Genomic DNA, 20,190 nt, shown 5'->3' with positions numbered 1-20,190 from the left:
GCACTCCCTTATTGCCTGTACCAGGGTTGACTGCTCCCACCATTCTACCCTTAGTGTGCCACTAATTATATTTATTGTTTACAGTTTTCTGTACCCTTGCCCTGCATCTCATCCCACATTAGCTCCATGAGGGCAGCTAATGTTTTGTTCAGTGATGTGTCCCATCTAAGAAAATGCTTGGCATCTGTTAGGTGCTCAATAAATATTTGTTGAATGAACAAATGAATCAGTGAAGCTCATGGTCAGGGACATTCCCTTCTATGTTTTTTTTTTTTCTTTCCCGAACATTTATAAGAGAGATCAGTACATAGTGAGTACTTTGTTAATGTTAAATGACTTAAATGCTTGGTATATGGTCTCTTTTCATGAATTTCCACATGAATTGTAGAATCAGCTTGTTAATTTCTACAAAAGAATTTAGAATTTTTGATTATTACTGCTGTAACAAATTGCCACAAACTTAGTGGCTTACAAAAACCCAAACTTAGTTTGTTTACGCTTTGCACACAGTTCTGGAGGTCAGAAGTCTAAAATAGGTCTTATGAGGCTAAAATCAAGGTGTCAGCAGGGCTGCATTCCTTCTGGAGGCTTTAGGGGAGAATCTGTTTCTTGCCTTTTCCAGCTTCTAGAGGCTGCCTGAATTCCTTGCCTTGTACCACCCTTCCATCTTCAAAGCCAGCAGTCACATTTCCTTCTCTGACTCTGACTCTTCTGCCTCCTTCTTTCCTTTATAGGGACCCTTCGGATTCCATTGGGACCATCTAGATAATCCAGCATACTCTCCTAGTCTCAAGATCCTTAACTTAATCACATCTGCAAAGTCCCCTTTGCCATGTAAGATAAGATATTCATACGTTCCAGGGATAAGGACAGGAACCTTTGGGTGGGGATTATTATTCTGCCTACCTCAGCATCTTAACAGTATTAAATCTTCCTATCCATGAACAAAGTATAACTCTCCTTATATTTACTATGTATTAAATTTCTGTCAGTTTTCAGTGTGCAGATCTTTCACTTCTTTTGTCATATTTATCTCTAAATATTTCATATTTTTCATGCTATTATAAATTTTGATGTTTCTAAAATTCCAAATCCAGTTGTTCTTTACTAGTTTGTATAAATTTAGTTTTCATTTATTGATCTTGTGTCTTGCAGTCTTTCTAAAATTCATTTATTCTAGAGAAATAAATTGGATTTTCTATATAAATGATTATGTTGTCTGTGAATTAAGACAGTTTTTCTTCTGCCTTTCCAGTCTGGAAAGGAAAGGCTTTTTATTTCTTTTTCTTGCCTAATTACAGTGGTTAGAACCTCCAGTACAGTGTCGAATAGAAGTGGTGACATTCTTGTCTTGTTCCTTATCTTAGAGAGAAAGCTTTCAGTCTTTCACTATTAAGTATGATACTAACTATAGTTTTTTCATAGATCCTCTTCATCAGCTTGAAGTTCCTTCAATTCCTGGTTTGCTGATTTTTTTTTTTTTTGTACTCAGGAATGGATGTTGAATTTTGTCAAATGCCTTTTGTATATTCTTTCATCTAGTGAGGTGATCCTATGATTTTTCTCTTTTAGTTTGTTGACATGGTGAATTACATTCAGTTCAAAATACTTCCTGATTTATCTGTTAATTTCTTATTTACCCATGGGTTATTTAGAAGTACATGATTTAGTTTCAAAATGTTTGGGGACTTTTTCAGAGATATTTCTGTTATTGATTTCTAATTTAATTTGTGCTCAGAGAACATACTTTAAAATTTACTAACACTTGTTTTATGGCCCAGAATTTGGTCTCTCTCAGTAAATGCTCTGTGTACACTTGAGAAGGATATATATTTTGCTGATATTGAGTGGAGTGTTGTATAAATGTCAATCAGGTCATGTTGGTTGATAGTGTTCACGTCTACTATATGCTTGCTGATTTTCTATGTTTATCAATTATTGAGAGAGGGGTGTTGAAATCTGACTATAATTGTGGATTTGTCTATTTTTCCTTACAGTTCTATCAGTTATTGCTTCATGTATTTTTTATGGTTTTTACAAATATTTTGTTTATTTTAATGAAGCTGGTACTGACGATGTCCATTTAAAACCTATATCCCAGGCCAAAAAGTACAAATAGAGTCAAAAAGAGCAGTGTTCTGTTGTATACACTTCTGCATGAATAACTTGAACTGCTAAGGAAAATTAGAACTTTTCTGGGATCTTCTGACAAGGTTTGTCCTTCATCTTAAAATGCTTTCTCTTCAGTGAAGCCATCTTTGGAGCTAGTCATTTATTCTCACCACCTTTGTCATCTTGACTCCAACCTGATATTCCTCTTCTTTTGGTCCAGACCCTCAGATTTTAAAAGTAGCTTCAAGCTAAGGAAAGGTCATTTTTCCACAGTTCAGTTCTCTGAAAAACTTCCATCTCCCACTGAAAGTCATAGTCCAAGAGTGAAGCAGTCACGTGCTAAAACTTCAGGGCCAGCTGGAAAGTCATTATGAACACTCGCATTAGTCACTGTTATTTATCACAAGCGTGCAAATGCACAGTCCTGGAAAAGGCGGCCTCTCTGTGCACACATGTAATTTTTAAAAAGGAGACGGCAATATGAAGGGGGCTGAGGTTTGATCACCAAAAATCAGCACAGTGAAAACAAACAATAATGAATAATCGACACTAGAATGCAAATTACCAGATGTTTTAAAGAGATGCCAATTTTCAATTCTGTTTTGAACATCACATTATGAAAGAACTATTTTTAAAAATAAAGGATTAGGGAAAATAAAAAAAATAAAAAGAATATCTAAACTGTTGAATGACCCCTGTTTGTTCCTGATAAACTTCAATCACATCTTCTCCCTCTATTACCAGTTCTTTTGGAGTATGATTATCAGCAATTCTCTGACCTTCAAAGAGAAACCTGGGTGAATTCATGGGAACTTCCTGTCTTTGACAGTATGATTCTTTGAGTTTCTTGAGATGTGTTGTCATTTTCACTTTGAAGTAAATCTCACTGCTCTCCTGTCCTGTGACTTTGAGTTTAATATATTCTCCTTCCTTCTTATCTCCCAAGTCCTCAGTTGAAGGTTTTGCCTCCTGGTCAGACATGGTGACGGTGGCTTCCCCCGGGGTCTCCGCACAGCAGCGGCCTTGGGTAGGCAGAACCTTGCCTGCTTCATGTATTTTTCAGCTCTTATTGGGGGCATGAATGTTTAGGATAATTATGTCTCTTGATTAACACCTTGTCATTATGAAATGACCTTCTTTATACCTTTTGGTAGTCTTGCCTAAAATTAATAGCTATTCCAGCTTTCTTTTGACTAGTATTAGCATGGTATATATTTTTCTCACCCTTTTGTTTTCACCTGTTCATATTTTTATATTTATATATAGTTGTGCCTTGTCTTCTCATCCTGTTGTCAGATTGCCTTTCATTGGGATGTTTAAGCCATTTACATTTTTTTAAAATAAAATAAATAAATTAATTTAAATAAAATAAATAAATTTTTAAATAAAATAAATTTATTTTAAAAAATCTCTTTAGAGGGCGAAAAAAAGAGCGGGAAGGGTGTAAAGAATAAATAAGGAAAGAGAAAAGGATTCTTAGTAATTTTTCATGTATTCTCACTGAAAAATAATGAAGAGAAAATGGGTAGCTGAGAAGCAAAACTAATCCTGATTAAGGCCATTTACATTTAATGTGATCATTGAAAGGGTTAGGTGTAAGTCTGTAATCTTGCTATTTGTCTCGTGTTTGTCCCACCTGTTCTTCCCTTTATATTCTTATTCTTGCTTCTTTTGGATTCATTGAGTGTTGTTTTTAATCCCTTACATCAGTCTTCTTTTAAAGAAGATATGTAGACAGATAAATAAGTAAATATAAAGAAACAAAATTGGAAAAGGGAATAAGAACTATCTGGTCTGGGTAATGGGGCAGGGAGCTGGTGGCAGTTTTCACTAGGATGGTCAGGAAAGGTGACATTTAAGCATATGACATTTAAGCAAAGACCTGAAAAAGATCAAGGAGTGAGTCATGTAGATCTAGGAGAAGACAATTTCAGATAGAGAAGCCCTGAGTTTTATAATCATGAATGTGCCTTGTAGGTTCAAGGAGCAGCAGAGGCCAGTGCGGCTGGAGCAGAGTGGCCAAAGGGGCGATGAGAGCAGAGAGGTAATGGATTGTGGAACACCTTGCGTGAGTCTCTGAATGAGATGGAAAGCTGCTCTAGGGCTTTGAGCTGGAAATGACATGACGTGACTTAGGTTTTAAAAGGATCACTCTGGTTACTGTATTGAGAATAAAATGTGTTGGAAAAGGGGAGCAAGAACAGAAACTAGAAAGCCAGTCAGGAGGTTATTATAATAATCCCACTAGAGATGATGCCAACTCAGACCAGACCTGTGAGAAGTGGTTAGATCCTGCATATTTTGAAGGATTTGCTGATGGATATGTGTATGCAAAAAGTAGAGGATTCAAGAATGATTCCACAGTTTGGCCTAACGAAATGGAAAGATAGAATTATATTCTGAGATGGGAAAACTGGGGGAGTCAAAAGCCTATAACAGCCTGGTCCATGGTAGGTGCTTTGTGTTGTGAAAGGCAGTCTTGGGCATGCAGTCTTGCAACCCCCTCTCTTGGCTGTAAGAATGGGCCTTGGGCCTGGAACACTTACTTAGCAAGAAATAGAGTCCTCACAGCCTGTGCTCCTGTGTTCTGCTTAAGCATCATATGGCACCTGGCCAGCCCCATTGTTGTATCTGTCCCCTGGGGGGAGAAGGAGGAGTCATTGTACTGTAGCCATGAGGGGCGGGTGCAGGCCAGCTGCCCTGCATGGCTGCCTAGGTTCCCCCTGCGGGCCATGGGGGAACCAGCCCCCAGTACTGATACTGATCTTGCTCTGTTTCTTCTCTGTGTGAGTCAAGTGCTGTTCCCTCCACTGCTTGACTGTGTTGTTTTCCATGGTGACTCCAGTACCAAGATGTAGTGAGCAGAAGTGTTTGGACTTCTACACCTGGTGACAGGCAACAGATGCCACTTGCTCGACACTTTGTAAATATTCGATGAATGAATGAATGGGAAGGTTTGGACTTCAAGTTAGGGGCTGCTAATTTTGAGATGACTATTAGACCTTTAAGTAGAGATGTTGAGTGGTCAATTAGATGTAAAAGTTTGGGGATTTCCCTGGTGGTCCACTGGCTAAGACTCTGCACTTCCAGCTGCTCGGGGAGCTAAGATCCCACATGCCGTGCAGTGCGGCCAAAAAAAAAAAAAAAAAAAGATGTAAAAGTTTGGAGGGCAGGGGAGAAAAAACAATAAAATTATTTGGAAAGAATTGGCATCTCCATAACGAGTGTTTCTACCCAACAAGAGGCATATATAAGAATGTTCATAACAGCATTATTTGCAGTAGATTTAAACTGGAAAACAATATTCATCAACAAAAGAATGAAAAAATAAATTGTGGTATAATCATAGAATGGTATTCTACAGTAATGATAACGAATGAACTGAGGCATATGCAACAACATTGATGAAGCCAGACATAAAAGAATTCTGTATGATTCCATTCATATAAATAAAACTAAACTATGGTGTTAGAAGTCAGGATGGATATTAGAGAGAGGAGGGGGCAGATAGTGATTGGGAGATAGCACTAGGGTACCTTCTGGAAGGCTTCTGTTTTTTTATCTGAGTGGTGATTGTGTGTTTACTTTGTCATCACTCATTGAACTGTTCATTTGAGTGTTGGACACTTTTGGGGATATATGTTATATCTCTAAAAAAAAAAAAAAAAGTTAAACTGTTATGTTAGAATATTGCCTCCCAAAGAATTTGCTTAACAGACTCCAGTTTCAATAGCTATGCTTCATTCCTAGCTATTCTTGAGGTTTTAAGTGGTCATGAAACATACAAGATAATCTATTTAAACTATAATGGGTAGAGCATTGTACAAATAACTGAATTCCTAATATTGGGAAAGAGGATGAATAACAACCACTGAAAGAAATAATGCAGGGTTTAGCATACCCACCTTGACATCTAAAATGTTATTTGATTTTTAAGTTTGGAATTGAAAGTGAATTAGAGAAAACTCAGTAGGAAATCTTGAGTTTAAATATAGCAGTGAAGCTTCAAACCCCACATATGGAACTATAAGATAGAACATTATTTCTCAATAGAATGCAGTAACCTTATAACGGTATACTTGAGTTAGGTATGTATTAATTATTTTGAGCTTTGAGCATTAAGGTGAATCTATAATTTCATCCTATTGTTTATACAAGGATGTTTATCTTTACAGTGTTTATCAATGATATTAAAGACACCTATACAGTGTAGTCACTTAAGACCCAAATCCCACTCTTAAATATCTATGAGTCATGACCTCCTTGACATTTTGCTTTAATTGCCTCAACTCCCCACCACAACTGTAGACCAAATCTAACAAGATAAAATATAATGGGGGTAAATGTAAGGTCTTATGTTTAGGTTCAGATGCAGAAAGTAAAAGTATGATTTACCGACAGAGATGATGAAGTTTCAGGGGGTTTTATTGATGTAAGATCACTCTTCAATGGGACTACCCCCTCAAAAGATAAATGTAATTGTAGGCTTCATTACTGCAAGTAATGGAGATAATTGGATCACACAAAGAATATTATGGTCAGTTTGGGGCACCCTATTTTTAAGAGTGACATTACAAATTAAAGCTCATCCAAAGGAAACACCAAGTTTTGAGGGGTTGTGAAAAATGGATTATGTGGCTAAAGAAACTGACTCTGTAGTCTGACAACAACCTGTAAAGCATTATCCCCATTTTACAGAAAGGAAACTGAGGCTTACAGATAATTCATGATTTATTAAAATGTAATTCAAAAGTGGTTGGCTCAGGCCCCATGTCTCTTGATTCTTCATTTACTGTTGTTGTTTCAAAATATTGGTTTTAGTTATATTTTATAAAAGCCTGGCTGTTAACCCTTATATGAGGAAAACTTGAAACTATAGGGGAATGATTACAGATTAAATGAGGGAAAGGGAACATTCAGAGTGGGAAGATCAGTGTGAGAAGATAGTTTGGTTATAAGTTTATTAGTATTACAGAAATGTCTTATACACATTTCTCTCTTTTTCAAGGTTTTTGACTCCAGTGAAGAATCTGGGCATCTTGTTCTCACCATAGTTATATCGGGTCATTTCTTCATTTCCCAAGGACAGACACTGTTGGTAGGTTTTATGCATATAGTTTAATATGTAGATATATTTATCTTTGTAGCTTTACATTAATTTTGTATCCTCAAGGTTCTTCAGTCTCATTGAAATTCATCAAATTAACAAATTCAACAAATTAAGCATTTATTGAATGTTCTGTAACAGTGGGAAATAAAAAAACATAATGAATATTTCCTGCCCTAAAGGGGTTTAGGGTTTTGTTGGGAGTCAAAGTGGATCGAAGGATTGAGATTAATCGGTGTTATAAAGGATTCTTCACTGGGGAGATTGGGTTGAAGACAGGTTAGATTTATAGAGAGATGGGTGTGGGTTTTCCGGATAGAATAAAGAGCATATGCAGAGGGATAGATTTGAGAAAATAGCTAAAAGAAAACTTGAAGCATGCTATTATCAATTGATAGAGTCCTCTATAAAACTCTAATTTTATTTTATTTTATTTTTTATTAAAGTATAGTTGATTTACAAGGTTGTGTTAGTTTCTGGTGTACAGCAGAGTGATTCAGTTGCACATATATATACATATTCTTTTTCATATTCTTTTCCATTATAGGTTATTATAAGATATTTAACATAATTCCCTGTGCTGTACGGTAAATCCGTATTGTTTATTTTATATACAGTAGTTTGTATCTGCTAATCCCAAACTCCTTATTTATCCCCTCACATTTCCTCTTTGGTAACCATGAGTTTGTTTTCTATGTCTGTGAGTCTGTTTCTGTTTTGTAAATAAGTTCATTTGTATCATATTTTAGATTCCACATATAAGTGATCATATGATATTTGTCTCATTTACTTCACTTAGTATGATAATCTCTAGGTTCATCCATGTTGCTGCAAATGGCAAAATTTCATTCTTTTTTATGGCTGAGTAGTATTCTGTTGTGTGTGTGTGTGTGTGTGTGTGTATACCACATCTTCTTTATCCATTCAGCTGTCGATGGATATTTAGGTTGTTTCCATGTCTTGGCTGTTGTGAATAGTGCTGCTATGAACATAGGGGTACATGCATCTTTTTGAATTAGAGTTTTGTCCAGGTGTATGCCCAGGAGTGGGACTGCTGGATCATATGGTAGTTCTATTTTTAGTTTTCTGAGGAACCTCCATACTGTTTTCCATAGTGGCTGCACCAACTTACATTCCCACCAACAGTGTAAGAGGGTTCCCTTTTGTCCACACCCTCTCCAGCATTTTTCATTTGTAGACTTTTTAATGATGGCCATTCTGACCGGTGTGAGGTACCTCACTGTAGTTTTGATTTGCATTTCTCTAATAATTAGTGATGTTGAGCATCTTTTCATGTGTCTACTGGCCATCTGTATGTCTTCTTTGGAGAAATGTCTATTAAGGTCTTCTGCCCATTTTTCGACTGGGTTGTTTGTTTTTGTTGTTGTTGAGTTGTATTAGCTGTTTGTATATTTTGGAGATTAAGCCCTTGTCAGTTGCGTCATTTGCAAATATTTTCTCCCATTCCATAGGTTGTCTTTTTGGGTTTTTTTATCGTTTCCTTTGCTGTGCAAAAGCTTGTAAGTTTGATTAGGTCCCATTTGTTTATTTTTGTTTTTATTTCTATTGCTTTGGGAGAGTGACCTAAGAAAATATTGCTACAATTTATGTCAGAATATGTTTTGCCTATGCTCTCTTCTAGGAGTTTTATGGTGTCATGTCTTATGTTTAAGTCTTTAAACGGCCTTTGTTTTAAAGTATGTTTTGTCTGATATGAGTATTGCTACCCCTGCTTTCTTGTCATTTCCATTTGCATGAAATATCTTTTTCCATCCCCTCACTTTCAATCTATGTGTTTCCTTCGCCCTAAAGTGGGTCTCTTGTAGGCAGCATATTGTAGGCTCTTGTTTTATTATCCAACCTGCCACTCTATGTCTTTTGATTGGAACACTTAGTCCATTGACATTTAAGATAATTATTGATAGATATGCATTTATTAACATTTTAAACCTTGTTTTCCAAAAGCTCTAATTTTATAAAAATGCATACATTCTTTATTCTGAATATACATAAACACACACATATTGTAGGAAACTTTTGGAATAAAGAAATATATAAAGGAGAAATAAGAATCTCCTTGCTTGAAAGTTCATTTTTTTTATTGAAGTATAGTTGATTTACAGTATTGTGTTAGTTTCAGGTGTATGGCAAAGTGATTCAGTTTTATATATATATATATATAAATAAATATATATATAATAAATATATATATACACACACACATATTTTCAGATTATTTTCCATTATAGGTTATTACAAGATATTGAATATAATTCCCTGTGCTATACAGTAAATCCTTATTGCTTATCTGTTTAAAAATTTTTTTTTAATTTATTTATTATTTATTTATTATTTTTGGCTGTGTTGGGTCTTCGTTTCTGTGCGAGGGCTTTCTCTAGTTGTGGCAAGCGGGGGCCACTCTTCATCGCGATGCGCGGGCCTCTCACTATCGCGGCCTCTCTTGTTGCGGAGCACAGGCTCCAGACGCGCAGGCTCAGCAGTTGTGGCTCACGGGCCTAGTTGCTCCGCGGCATGTGGGATCTTCCCAGACCAGGGCTCGAACCCGTGTCCCCTGCATTGGCAGGCAGACTCTCAACCACTGCACCACCAGGGAAGCCCTGCTTATCTGTTTTAAATATGGTAGTGTGTCTATGTTAATCTCATACTCCTAATTTGTCCTCCCCTCCCCCTTCACCTTTGGTAACCGTAAGTTTGTTTTCTTTGTCCGTTAGTCTGTTTCTGTTTTGTGAATAAATGCATTTGTATTATTTTTTAGATTCCACATATAAGTGATGTCATATAATATTTGTTTTTCTCTGTCTGACTTCACTTAGTATGATATTCTCTAGGTCTGTTCATGTTGCTGCAAATGGCAAAATTTCATTCTTTTTATGGCCGAGTAATATTCCATTGTACATACCACCTCTTCTTTATCCATTCATCTGTCGATGGACATTTAGATTGCTTCCATGTCTTGGTTATTGTGAATAGTGCTGCTACGAACATTGGGGTGCATGTATCTTTTCAAATTAGAATTTTTGTCTTTTCTGGATATATGCCCAGGAGTGGGATTGCTGGATAATAATGGTAACTCTATTTTTAGTTTTTTAAGGAAGCTCCATACTGTTTTCCATAGTGGCTGCACCAGTTTATATTCTCACCAACAGTGTAGGAGGGTTCCCTTTTCTCCACATCCTCTATAGCATTTATATTTGTAGATTGAAAGTTTATGTTTGAATTGGTATTTAGAAACAAAATGAATAAAGAAACAAGACAATTATTAACTTCCAATCAGAGAAATTATACAAGAAAGGAAATGTAAGAGAAGGTTATTACATCATTTACATTGACATAATGAATTTGTACAAATATTTACTGAATATCTACATAGGCATAATTTATTCACTTAACAATTACTGTATGCTTGGCATTGTACTAGGTGCTAAGGATATAGCAGTGAACAGCAAAGACATAAATCCCTATCATCATGGAGTGTCATCATTCTAGTGGGGAGAAACAGTAATAAACAAATAGGTCAAATATATTTAAAAGACATGAATTTTTGGTGAATCCCTTACACATTCTGTTATAATATGGCAGCATCCCACAGTTGTGTATTGTGATGATTCATCTTTCCACTCTAGTGGAAGATAGCCTTATCTGAATGTGAGATGACCTGCAAAGTCATCTTTGCTTTCCTTGTGACTTTTAAAATTGTAGCACTACTTGTACAGTTGTGCTTTATCTGCCACTGTTAGGGCTTTTATCAGCTGCCAAGAGGTAAGATTTGTTGTTCAACTTCGAGTGTAGAATCCCAGATGGTGGACTGACGGATGCCTAGCACATAGTTAATTCTCCTTGTCAGTATCATGGGTCTTTGCTGAATGGTGACATTAATGCAATTTGGCTTCCTCAGACATAGGGGCCCACCCTGTTCCTTGTCTCTGCTCCATTCTTTTGCACCAATGGTAGATGTTGTTACAAACTTGGTATCATACATGGAATGATTTCTTGCACTGCAGTAACAAAACCAAGTTTATCAAATTCCAAGACATCACTATTGAGAAATATTGTAGCTCTACAATTTGGTGCATGTTGTGTATACATATATAACTTGAGTAATATTTTTTAAAATCTTCTTTAAACTCTATTTATTTTTTATTATACCAAATGTTTATATAATTTCAATGTGAAAAAAACTTACATACATTTGTTAAGGTCTCATTGTAATCTGTGAGATGGATCACAAAGAAAGAGGTGAATGATATAAGCCATGGTCCCCAAAAAATTCACTCCGTGCATTTTGATTCCCACAGTGTACTTTTTGTGTAAATTTGTATCTTCAAGATGATTTCTCAGATGTAGTCATAAGCCCATCTATCAAGGGAGTTTACATCAGCAGATTGGGCAAGCACATCACAAGGAAGTTATTTCCAAATCTAAAGCCCAGGATGGGCTGGGTCAGGCCCTAGGCACCTGCTTTCCGTTGCCATCATCACAGACTTCCTGGGTACCTCACAATATTCAGTGTGAAAATAAAAAACACCCCAAGTCTTACACCAAAATATAGGCTCTTAGAAGTATGCTTTTAGCTTTTTTAAAAAATAAGACATTTGGGGGGGCGTGGGGGGGGATTTGAGACATAGTTAACACTTATTTTGGCAAGATAGCAATGAAAACCTGAAAAGCATAAGCTATGTGTCCAGATGCAAAAGTCATCAAAGAACCATAGTTTATCAGGGGAAAAATCCACACTGAACAAAAGATACAGTATGTCTACATATTTTGAAATTGTAATTTGAATCAAGAGTAAATGCTGAAAAATTATGCTCAGTGTTTGCTAGAGATTAAGTGTGCCTTTTCCTGCTTCCCCCAAATAAAATCGTAGAGCTTACTATTTAATCACTCCCCAAAGTTTCAGTTTTCTCTCAGTATAAAGCAAGAGCTACATACACATAATAAAATGTTATATGTTAATGTAATAATTCCCCTGGCTCATCCAACGTGCAAGTGCACATGACTTCAAAGACTACAATTTGGGGCAAGTATAGAAGAAATGAAAAAAACACAATTCAAGTTTCAAAACCTGTTCTTAAAATTTTATTTATAGGACACTCAGGTCATTTTAACTTCTCAGTAAGGTAAAGGTATTGCACTGTCATTTGATTATCAGTCCACCTTGGCATGGGAAGAATGTACATTACCACATGCCAATCTGAGGAACTAGAAATAAGACTTAAAAGTACTACATTTCTTAATGACTGAGTAAGGTATTTATAAGTAAGTTTATGTTCACATTCTGCTGAGACCTCTTTATAGTCTCAGCACCTGACAATATCTAACAGGCTCCAATAATCCTATCAGGTTAAATGATGATGCAACATTTTTTAAAGGAGCCAATTATTTCAGCTTACTTAAGTCATTCAGAGCCAAAAATCTGAAGAGCGAGCAAAATCAAATCTTTATTTTTATAACTATATAAATGTGATCCAAATGGGTCCACCACTAATTTTTCAAAAAGAAACATGCTGTAAATAAGCACACTGCATCTGCTCACTGATGTGTGTATGGACTCCCTAGATGTCTTCTTGGGTTTAAATACAGACCACTCACAGCAATACATTTTTAGTAGAAAGTGTAGCATGATGCTAAGCCATTTTAGCTTTTGCACATACATGTTGCACTTCTGGCTGATGATGCAGAAAGATTCTCAGCATTAAACTGTTAAGCTGGGCTGCACCCACCCCTTTACATGGCATCAATATCAATGTCATCGTCCTTGTTGTCAGACTTTACAGCTTCAACTTTCAGTACACTGGCAGTTTTTGAACACACCACCTCAATATTCTCATCTTTATCATCTTCTTCACCAGCACAAGATTCTTCCTCTGCTTCCTTCAACCATTTTATAAAAGGTTCCACTTTGACACGAATCTCTTTGGCAAGTTCTTTTGAAACATATTTCTTAGAGGCCTTTTCTGACCAGCTAAGGATGGCTTCTTCCTCCAAAAGGTCTGCATAATACATCTCCTTCAAGATTTGTGGAATCTTGGAGATGAGCTGAGCTTGGTGCATTGCTACCACACACTCCAAACAATGAAGAAGGTACCGTTGAGCTTTTTTGTTGTGACAAAATCGTAAGAATTGGTGCCTGTATTTCTTAATTTGTTCTCTAATGTTCTTATTAAAAAGAACTTCAGTCAAAATAAGAGGGCCCATGGCTTTTACATCCAGTCTTTCTGCTTCAGCTACAATTTCTTTGTCAGATGAGTCAATACTACCTTCTTCTTTTTTTTTCTTAACAAAATCAAACAAGAGGGCTTCCCTGGTGGCGCAGTGGTTAAGAATCTGCCTGCCAATGCAGGGGACACGGGGTTGAGCCCTGGTCCGGGAAGATCCCACATGCCGCGGAGCCACTAAGCCCGTGCGCCACAACTACTGTGCCTGCGCTCTAGAGCCCGCGTGCCACAACTACTGAAGCCCGCGCGCCTAGAGCCCGTGCACCTCAACAAAAGAAGCCACTGCAATGAGAAGCCCGCGCACCACAAGGAAGAGGAGCCCCCACTCACCACAACTAGAGAAAGCCCGTGTGCAGCAACGAAGACCCAACGCAGCCAAAAATAGAATAAATAAAATAAATAAATTTAAAAAAAAACCAGGATATTGACACGCTCTTCAACAGTCCTTTCCAAATCATCACTGAGGGTTAAAACTTTTGCGTGGTCACTGATTTCATCCATTCTTCACCTTTGAGCTTCCTCTGTTGTATCCTCCCCCCAGTCATCATCTTCCTCTTCTTCCACAGCATGTGGAGAAGGACTGATTTCATTGGGTGGTGGTGGTGGTGGTGTCTCACTGCTGGACACGGAGCCATTTTCCTTGTCTTTGCCCTTTCTAGTTTTCTTTTCCTTTTCTTTCTTTCCTGAACCATTGTCACTATTCTCAGGTGGGATTTTGAGAATGAACATGCAGAGTTTATGATGTGTGTCAAGCGTGCCTCGATAGCCACAGGCTTTACAAGAATTACCTGTTGTTTGCTTCTTTGGATTGACATGCACATCCATTTCGGGATTCTCACACTCAGGACAGAGAACAAATTTTTTAATGAATCCATCCAACATGCCTTGCAGCTTATTCGCCTCATGAGATCCACTGACAATGTAACGGTCATTCTTAACGTCATACTGGGTCTGTGCTCCCAGTTCACAACCAGAATATTTTGTGGGATACGTTGGAGGCCAATTAAGCGCTTTGGCTATGTCAACCATGTTGACTATAACTGTCTTGATTCCATTTCCTTTGCCCTCAACCTTGGCAATCGGACGGGGCATCTTGTAGCGATAGAACTGGTCTGACACGCTGCGGTTGACGTTGACAGACATTTTGGCTCATTAGTGGCTTTATCAATAAGATGAAGAGATCTTTGATTGCAACTTTTTGGTATCCCCTGTCTGGAGAATAAGGGATAACATAAACGACTGCAGGAGTTCTCGGTCTCTGACATGAAAAATTTTTTGCCACTGAGGCTGTAAGCTTCTTGCTTGTATGCTGTGTTTCCCCATTACAGGTACAAATGGCTGCGCAACAGCTCGTTTTCATCAAATAAAGACATAAACCCAACGTTGCTGTCCCGGGACTGGGATGAAGTGAGGCACGCGCGAACCCGAGTCCGAGGAGCGCGGCAGAGGCAGCACAGCGAGCAGTGGCCGGGCCAGGCACCGCCAAGCAGCAGGGACGGGCTGTCCCAGCGACGTCTGGGGTCCACACCCTTCAGCGCCCGGGGCCTGGCGACCTCTGGAATGTTCTCGCTGTCTGGAATATGGTTGTTTTCTTACTCCAGTTTCCCTAGAAAGGAAAACCTGAAAGCAAGCTTGCGTGCTGATGCTTTATTAGGAAGAAGTATAACCCCAGGGCAGTAAGAGTGAGGGCAGAAGAAAAGTAAGTAAAGAAGGAAGCTGTACTAGGTTGAATAGGGTCCCCCAAAACTCATGTCCATCCAGAACCTCCAAATGTGACATCATTTGGAAATGGGATCTTCATTAGGTAAGATGAGGTCACACTGGACCACTTAGGGTGGTCCTTACATCCAATGGCTGGTATTCTTATAAGAAGAGAGATACAGAGATGCACAGACACGCATGGGAGAAGGCATGTGAAGAGGGAGGCAGAAATCAGAATGATGTGTCTACAAGTCATGTAAAGTCAAGTATTGCCAGCAACCACCAGAAGCTTGAAGAGACAAAGAAGGACTCTTTCCTAGAAACAGCAGGGGGAGCCTGGCCTTACGGACGCTTTGATTTCAGACTTCTGACCTCCAGAACTGTGAGACCATAAAGTTCTGTTGCTTTAGGCCACCTTGTTTGTAGTCCATAATTATGGCAGCCCTTTCACACCCATAGGACTGATCTGATGATGGATCAGGGCCAACCACAGTCACCTGGGAGAGGAGTGCTCTAAATCACTTCTGGGCAGGGCACGTCTTGGTCCAGCACTGTATGCCCAGAGCAGTGGTCCTCGGTCCTGGGTGCACCAGAGTCACCTGGAGAGTCTGCAGAAAATGCATAAGTTCTGGTCTCACCCCCAAGGGATTCGAATTCAATAGGTCTGGGGCAGGTCCTGGTCCTCAGACAGGTCCCTCCATGCTTGCAAGATGGCTGCTACAGCTCCAAGCGGCAAGAGGTGTCCTGTACAGTTCTTGGGGTCTCAGAACACTCTGGGCCGTGTCCAGAGGCAGGAAACAAGAAGTCCCTTCTCGGCACAGCTTTTTACGAGCAGGGGATCCATTCCCAGAAGCCCCACCAGAGCCTCTGCCTTCTGGCCAGAACTGTATCACAGGGCCCCTTCTTGCCCACCTCTGGCGGTGGACTTGAACAAAGCTCTCTTTACTCTTTGGGCCAGAGAGGGACCCACACCACCCCTTAGGGCAGATGCCCCCACTTGGCTCTGCCAACAAGGAGGGAGCAGAAGGGATGGGTACTGGATAGGCCACTGCCGGGTCGGCCCCTGGCCTCCGTGCTGCGGTGTGGGAGAGCATGTGACTGTCTAAACTCTTTTTAAAAAGATACCTTTATTGAGGTATAATTTACACAAAATAAAATTCACTAATTTTAAGTGTTCGGTTTGATGGGCTTTGATAAATGTGTATAGTTGTATAACCGCCACACAGTCATGATATAGAACATTCCAATTAACCCAAAAAGTTTCCTTGTGCTCTTTTGCAGTCCATCTTCTCTGTCCACCCTTGGCACCTAGCAAAACCACTGATCTGCTTTTTGCCACCATAGTTTTGCCTTTTCTAGAATTTCACATAAATAAAATCATACATTATGTAGCCCTTTTTTGTCCAGCTTCTTCCACTTAGCATAATACTTTTGAGATTCATCCATATTGTTCATTTCTTTTCATTACTGAATAATACTCTGTTTTGTGGATAAACCTAATTTGCTTATCCATTCAATTTTTGATCAACATTGGGTTGTTTCCATTTTTTGGCTGTTATGAATGATGCTGGTATAAACATTTGTATACAGCCTTTTGTATGAACATATAGTTTCATTTTTCTCTGGTAAATTCCCAAGAGAGGAACTGTTGCTGGGTCATATAGTACATCTATGTTTAACTTTTATTATAAGAAACTGCAAAACTGTTTTCCAAAGTTGCATTCCTACAAGCAACGTGTGAGGGTCCAGTTGTTCCATGTCCTCACCAACACTTGGCATTGTCAGTCTTTTTAAGTTTAACTATTCTTGTGCATATGTAGTGGTATCTCATGGTGGTTTTAATTTGAATTTTCTTAATGGCTAATGATATTGACCATCTTTTTGTGTGTTTATTTGCCATTTGTGTATCTTATTGAAGTGTCTGTTTATATCTTATAACCTTGTTTAATTGAGTTGTCCGTCTTTTTATATTTGAATTATGAGTTCTTTTTCTTTTTTTGCATTTTAAAAAAAATTTTATTTTATATTGGAGCATAGTTGATTAACAGTGTTGTGTTAGTTTCAGGTGTACAGCAAAGTGATTCAGTTATACATATACATGTATCTATTCTTTTTCAAATTCTTTTCCCATTTAGTTTATTACAGAATATTGAGCAGCATTCCCTGTGCTATACAGTAGGTCCCTGTTGGTTATCTATTCTAAATATAGCAGTTTGTGCATGTCAATCCTAAATTCCCAATCTATCTCTTCCCCCTCCACCCTTCCCCCCTGGTAACCATAAGTTCGTTCCCTAAGTCTGTGAGTCTGTTTCTGCTTCGTAAACAAGTTCACCTGTATCATTTTTTTTTTAGATTCCGCATATAAGCGGTACCACATGATATTTGTCTTTCTCTGTCTGACTTACTTCACTTAGTGTGATAATCTCCAGGTCCATCCATGTTGCTGCAAATGGCATTATTTCATTCTTTTTAATGGCTGAGTAATATTCCATTGTATATATGTATCACATCCTCTTCATCCATTCATCTGTCAGTGGACGTTTAGGTTGCTTCCATGTCTTGGCTATTGTAAACAATGCTGCAGTGAACATTGGGGTGCATGTATCCTTTCAAACCATGTTTTCCTCCAGATATATGTCCAGGAGTGGGATTGCTGGATCATATGGCAGCTCTATTTTTAGTTTCCCAGGGAACCACCATACTGTTCTCCATAGTGGCTGTACCAGTTTACATTCCCACCAACAGTGAAGGAGGGTTCCCTTTTCTCCACACCCTCTCCAGCATTTATTGTTTGTAGATTTTTTGATGATGGCCATTCTAACCGGTATGAGGTGATAACTCGTTGTTTTGATTTGCATTTCTAAGAGTTCTTATTCTGATTACAGCTCTTTTATCAGAAATGGGTTCTGCAAATATTTCACTCAGTCTGTGGCTTACCTTTTCATTTCTTAGCAGTGTCTTTTGAAGAGCCAAAGCCTAAAATTTTAATGAATTCCAGTTTTTTCTCTTTGTATGCTATTTAAGAAATTTTCATCTACTCTAAGATTGTAATGATATTTTTCTGTGTTTTCTTCTGGAAATTTTATAATTTTAGATCTTAGATTTAGCCCTGTGGTTCATTATGAATTTTTAGTAGTATTTAATAATGTTAATGTTTATTATTATTTGATATAGAATCCCTTCTTCTCTTCTACTAAGGCAATGTGGTATTGAAAAAATTACTATGTTATGGACATAATCATGGATCTTAGAGAATCTACTTCTGGAACCATTGAATTAATTTTTCATATATAGTGAAGGTTAAGGGTCTGGGTTAATTTTTTTGCACATACATAACAATTGTTCCAGCATCATTTATTGAAAAGACTAACTTTTTGTCATTGAATTACCTTGGCACCTTTGTTAAAAATCAGTTTGCTGTGTATGTGTGTGTCTATTTCTAGACTCACTTTTCTGTTCTGTTGACCTAAATGTCTGTTCTTAATCCAATAACATACTGTCTTGATTACTTTAGCTTTGCTGTAATTTTTGAAATTGGTAGTGTAATTCCTCCGTGTTCTTTTTCTAAGTTGTTCTGTCATTTGCATTTTAGAGTCAGCTTTCCTGCAAAAAAAAAAAAAAAAAAACCTGCTGGGGTTTTGATTGGGATTCCTTTGAATCTATAAATCATCTTGGGGAGAATTGACATCTTAATAGAGTCTTCTGACCCATGAACATGTTATAACTCTCCATTTACTTATATCTTTTATTTATTCCATTTATTTATAAACTTTCTCTCAGCAGTGTTTTGTAGTTTTCACAATAGGTCTTATACGTATTTAGCTAAATTTATCCACACATACTTTATAGTTAAGTTATTATAAATAGAATTTTAGAAATCCCAATACCTAATAATTTGTTACTAAGGTATAGAAATACAATTAACTTTTTTTTCATGTTGACCTCATGTCCTGTGATCTTGCTGAACTCATTTATTAGCTCTACAGCTTTTTTTAGATGTTTTGTCATTTTTTCTACACAGGTGATCTGTTGTCTGTGAATAGACAGTTTCACATTCCTCCTTTCATTCAGTCTGTATACTCTGTCCAGCTCCCTGCTCTTTTTTCCCCAGATTGCACCAGCTAGGACATCCTTTAGTGAGAATTGACATCCTTGCCTTGTTCCTGATCTTGGGGGAAAAGCATTCAGTCTTTTTACCAATAAGTATAGTGTTAACTGTAGGGTTTTTGTCAATACCCTTTACGAGATTGAGGAAGTTACCTTCTATTCTAGTTTGCTGAGAGGTTTCAGTCATGAATAGGAGTTGAATTTTGTTGAATGCTGTTTCTGCATCTACTGAGATGGTTTTTCCTTTTTTAGTACTGTTCATGTAATAAACTTTAAAAATATTTAGTTCTTATGAATCAATGTTTATTATAGAAATATTTGATTTTTTAAATTATGTGTATGTGTAAGTGTGATAAAAATAAGAATACATATTTAAAAAACATTTTGCCCCCTAAATCAAGGAACAGTTTTGTCAGTTTATGCAATGTGTTCACAGTATTTTCTGGGTTCCACAAGAACCAACACATAGAAGAGGAAACATATTTAGATTATAGCACATTTCAATTGCAATTTTCTGTTGGTATTACATTTACACACCCTCTCCCTTCATACTAATCTGGGTTGTGATATATTTTTAGAATTTTTCCCATAAAAGGGAAGGACAGGATAGCCATGGAAAGTTTTAGCCACTTCTGTTTTAGTATGAGAATCTAATTATTGGCATGGATTAAAGTGTGCTGTATTTGTACTATCAAATTTTGTAGAAGCTGCACAACCAAAAAAAAAAAAGTACAGCGTCATTTCTTTCGGAGAAACTGATTGCTATGGCCCAGTAACAGCTCCCTCTGTGATGTTTTTGTTGAAATCCAAACAAGCTTTGGGCTCTCTGCTTGGACCCGGGCAGCTGTTTAAACTTGATTTCCCTTAAACTTCATAATTCTCTGCCACCTCCTGTGAGGTCCATGGGAACTTAATGCTTCAGAT

The 20,190-nt window shown here is 37.7% G+C and overlaps 3 protein-coding genes across 4 annotated transcripts in view; 1 reads left to right on the top strand and 2 right to left on the bottom strand.

Annotated features, from left to right (window-relative positions):
• The window catches only part of REC114 (REC114 meiotic recombination protein), a 104,062-nt gene that overhangs the window by 19,848 nt on the left and 64,024 nt on the right, over window positions 1-20,190 (top strand). For both annotated transcript variants that reach the window (XM_061180082.1, XM_061180081.1), the window contains exon 2: window positions 7,121-7,210. In XM_061180082.1, coding sequence (XP_061036065.1) covers window positions 7,121-7,210 — 90 coding nt within the window. The remainder of the gene's footprint in view (window positions 1-7,120; window positions 7,211-20,190) is intronic.
• Window positions 2,356-3,149, bottom strand: LOC133085753 (small ubiquitin-related modifier 1-like). Its single transcript, XM_061182943.1, has 2 exons — window positions 2,806-3,149; window positions 2,356-2,415 (listed from the first exon to the last, which is right to left on the bottom strand). The coding sequence occupies exons 1-2, from the start codon at window positions 3,091-3,093 to the stop codon at window positions 2,356-2,358; spliced, it is 348 nt and encodes a 115-aa protein (XP_061038926.1). The 5' UTR covers window positions 3,094-3,149.
• Window positions 12,968-14,660, bottom strand: LOC133085067 (eukaryotic translation initiation factor 5-like). The gene is given in 2 exon segments (XM_061181944.1): window positions 12,968-13,536; window positions 13,881-14,660. Coding segments are annotated over 2 exon segments (1,290 nt in total). The 5' UTR covers window positions 14,602-14,660.

The sequence above is a fragment of the Eubalaena glacialis genome, chromosome 2, assembly GCF_028564815.1.
Source record: "Eubalaena glacialis isolate mEubGla1 chromosome 2, mEubGla1.1.hap2.+ XY, whole genome shotgun sequence".
NCBI lineage: Eukaryota > Metazoa > Chordata > Mammalia > Artiodactyla > Balaenidae > Eubalaena > Eubalaena glacialis.
The sequence above is the reverse complement of the archived record's forward strand: the minus strand, read 5'-3'. Positions and strand labels throughout refer to the sequence as shown.

Excerpts from the sequence above, each read along its gene's own strand:
- LOC133085753 (XM_061182943.1), bottom strand. The coding sequence starts at position 3,093 with ATGTCTGACCAGGAGGCAAAACCTTCAACTGAGGACTTGGGAGATAAG. Across the intron at positions 2,416-2,805 it reads TTTATCAGGAACAAACAGGG|TGGGAGATGGAAGTTTTTCA; the intron begins GTCATTCAACAG and ends TATGACTTTCAG.